The sequence below is a fragment of the Pinus tabuliformis genome, chromosome 9, assembly GCF_031772625.1.
Source record: "Pinus tabuliformis cultivar Carrire ecotype Pingquan chromosome 9, CPIR1, whole genome shotgun sequence".
Taxonomy (NCBI): Eukaryota; Viridiplantae; Streptophyta; class Pinopsida; order Pinales; family Pinaceae; genus Pinus; species Pinus tabuliformis.
In genome coordinates, this window is record NC_142307.1 from 181,157,168 (window position 1) to 181,158,417 (window position 1,250).

The window sequence follows — 1,250 nt, forward strand, 5'->3', positions numbered from 1 at the left end:
AGAATATACCAGTTTTAACATAAGTCTGAGCGTCTCCATGGAAATATAAAAACAATGCATCTATTTCCCGGGTCTCCTCATCGAGGAAAACAACCCAAACAGGAAGTAGATACATAAGTCATGCAACAACTGAAAACAGTTAATATAATAAACAGCTACAAGAAAGATAAAACATCATAACTGTTGGGAACAAAAACAGGCTTTGCAGAGCCTGAAGAGTCCAAAGTGTCAACAGACTAATAGTAAGGAGGTTGATCCGACACACGGATCTCGCCATGGTCCTCCTCCACTATTCTCCAACCGCCCATATCTTGTTGCAGACCCTCTTTAGAAAGCCTGTCTGTTGTATCATTGCGTTCCCTGTAGATGTGGCAGAGAGAAAAGACATTAAAGGAATGCTTTAACTGCTGAGTCTCTTCTAATAAAGGTAACAATATATAGTTTTGACATTTGCTTTGCCCATTAAACCATTTAATAACATTCATAGAGTCCCCAAAGATCTGAACTGTGAAGATGTTCCTGTGAATAAGCCAGCATAAAAGCAATTTTAGAGCAGACAATTCCGCAAAATTATTTGTACCATTGCCTAAACCCACATAGGCTTTCAAGCTTTGGTTTTGATTTATATGAATAACCAGCCTTGCTCCTGTTTTGTTGTTCTGGGATGCCCCATCAAAATAAGCCCATGGAATACCATCCTTAATTTTCTCCTCTCTAACATGTCTGGGTATCATCTCAGCTTCAGGTTCAAGAATATTTGTGTAAAAAGAAGTACATTGACTTGCAATAGCCTCAAGAGGAGTGTCCTTTTTTAAGAAAACGCTCCTATTCCTGGCAATCCAGATGCCCCATGAGATGATGGGAGGTAAATTCTGCAAAGTCCCCTCTCAGTATAGATGCCACCATTTATGCCAAACATCTGAAAATATTTCCCCTTCCCAGACTACATTCTTCTGAATGAGCGTCCCAACCTCCAGCCACACTTTTTTAACAATAGGAAAATCTATAAATAGATGCCTAATTGTTTTGGATTCATTTTTACAAAGCAAGCATCTCCCCGGTCTTGACTTATATCTGGCTTGAAGGATGTCCCATGTTGGGACCTTTCGCTTGAGAATACACCAGAAGAAAAGTCTGGCTTTAGAAGGGCATTTTAGCTTCCACAAATGCTTGGCCCACCATTCCGGATTCCCCCAACCTTTCTTTGACATAAGGAATTTATACCCAAATTTTGGGGAATAGGACCCAGA

The 1,250-nt window shown here is 40.1% G+C and overlaps 1 protein-coding gene across 1 annotated transcript; it reads right to left on the minus strand.

The window, feature by feature from the left end:
- Positions 1-236: 236 nt before the first annotated feature.
- Positions 237-734, minus strand: LOC149147724 (uncharacterized). The gene has a single exon (XM_089441933.1). It carries the CDS (start codon positions 732-734, stop codon positions 237-239), a length of 498 nt encoding a protein of 165 aa, XP_089298059.1.
- Positions 735-1,250: the final 516 nt, after the last annotated feature.

Bases quoted from the DNA above. Each gene is read 5' to 3' on its own strand.
- LOC149147724 (XM_089441933.1), bottom strand. From the start codon at position 734: ATGATACCCAGACATGTTAGAGAGGAGAAAATTAAGGATGGTATTCCA.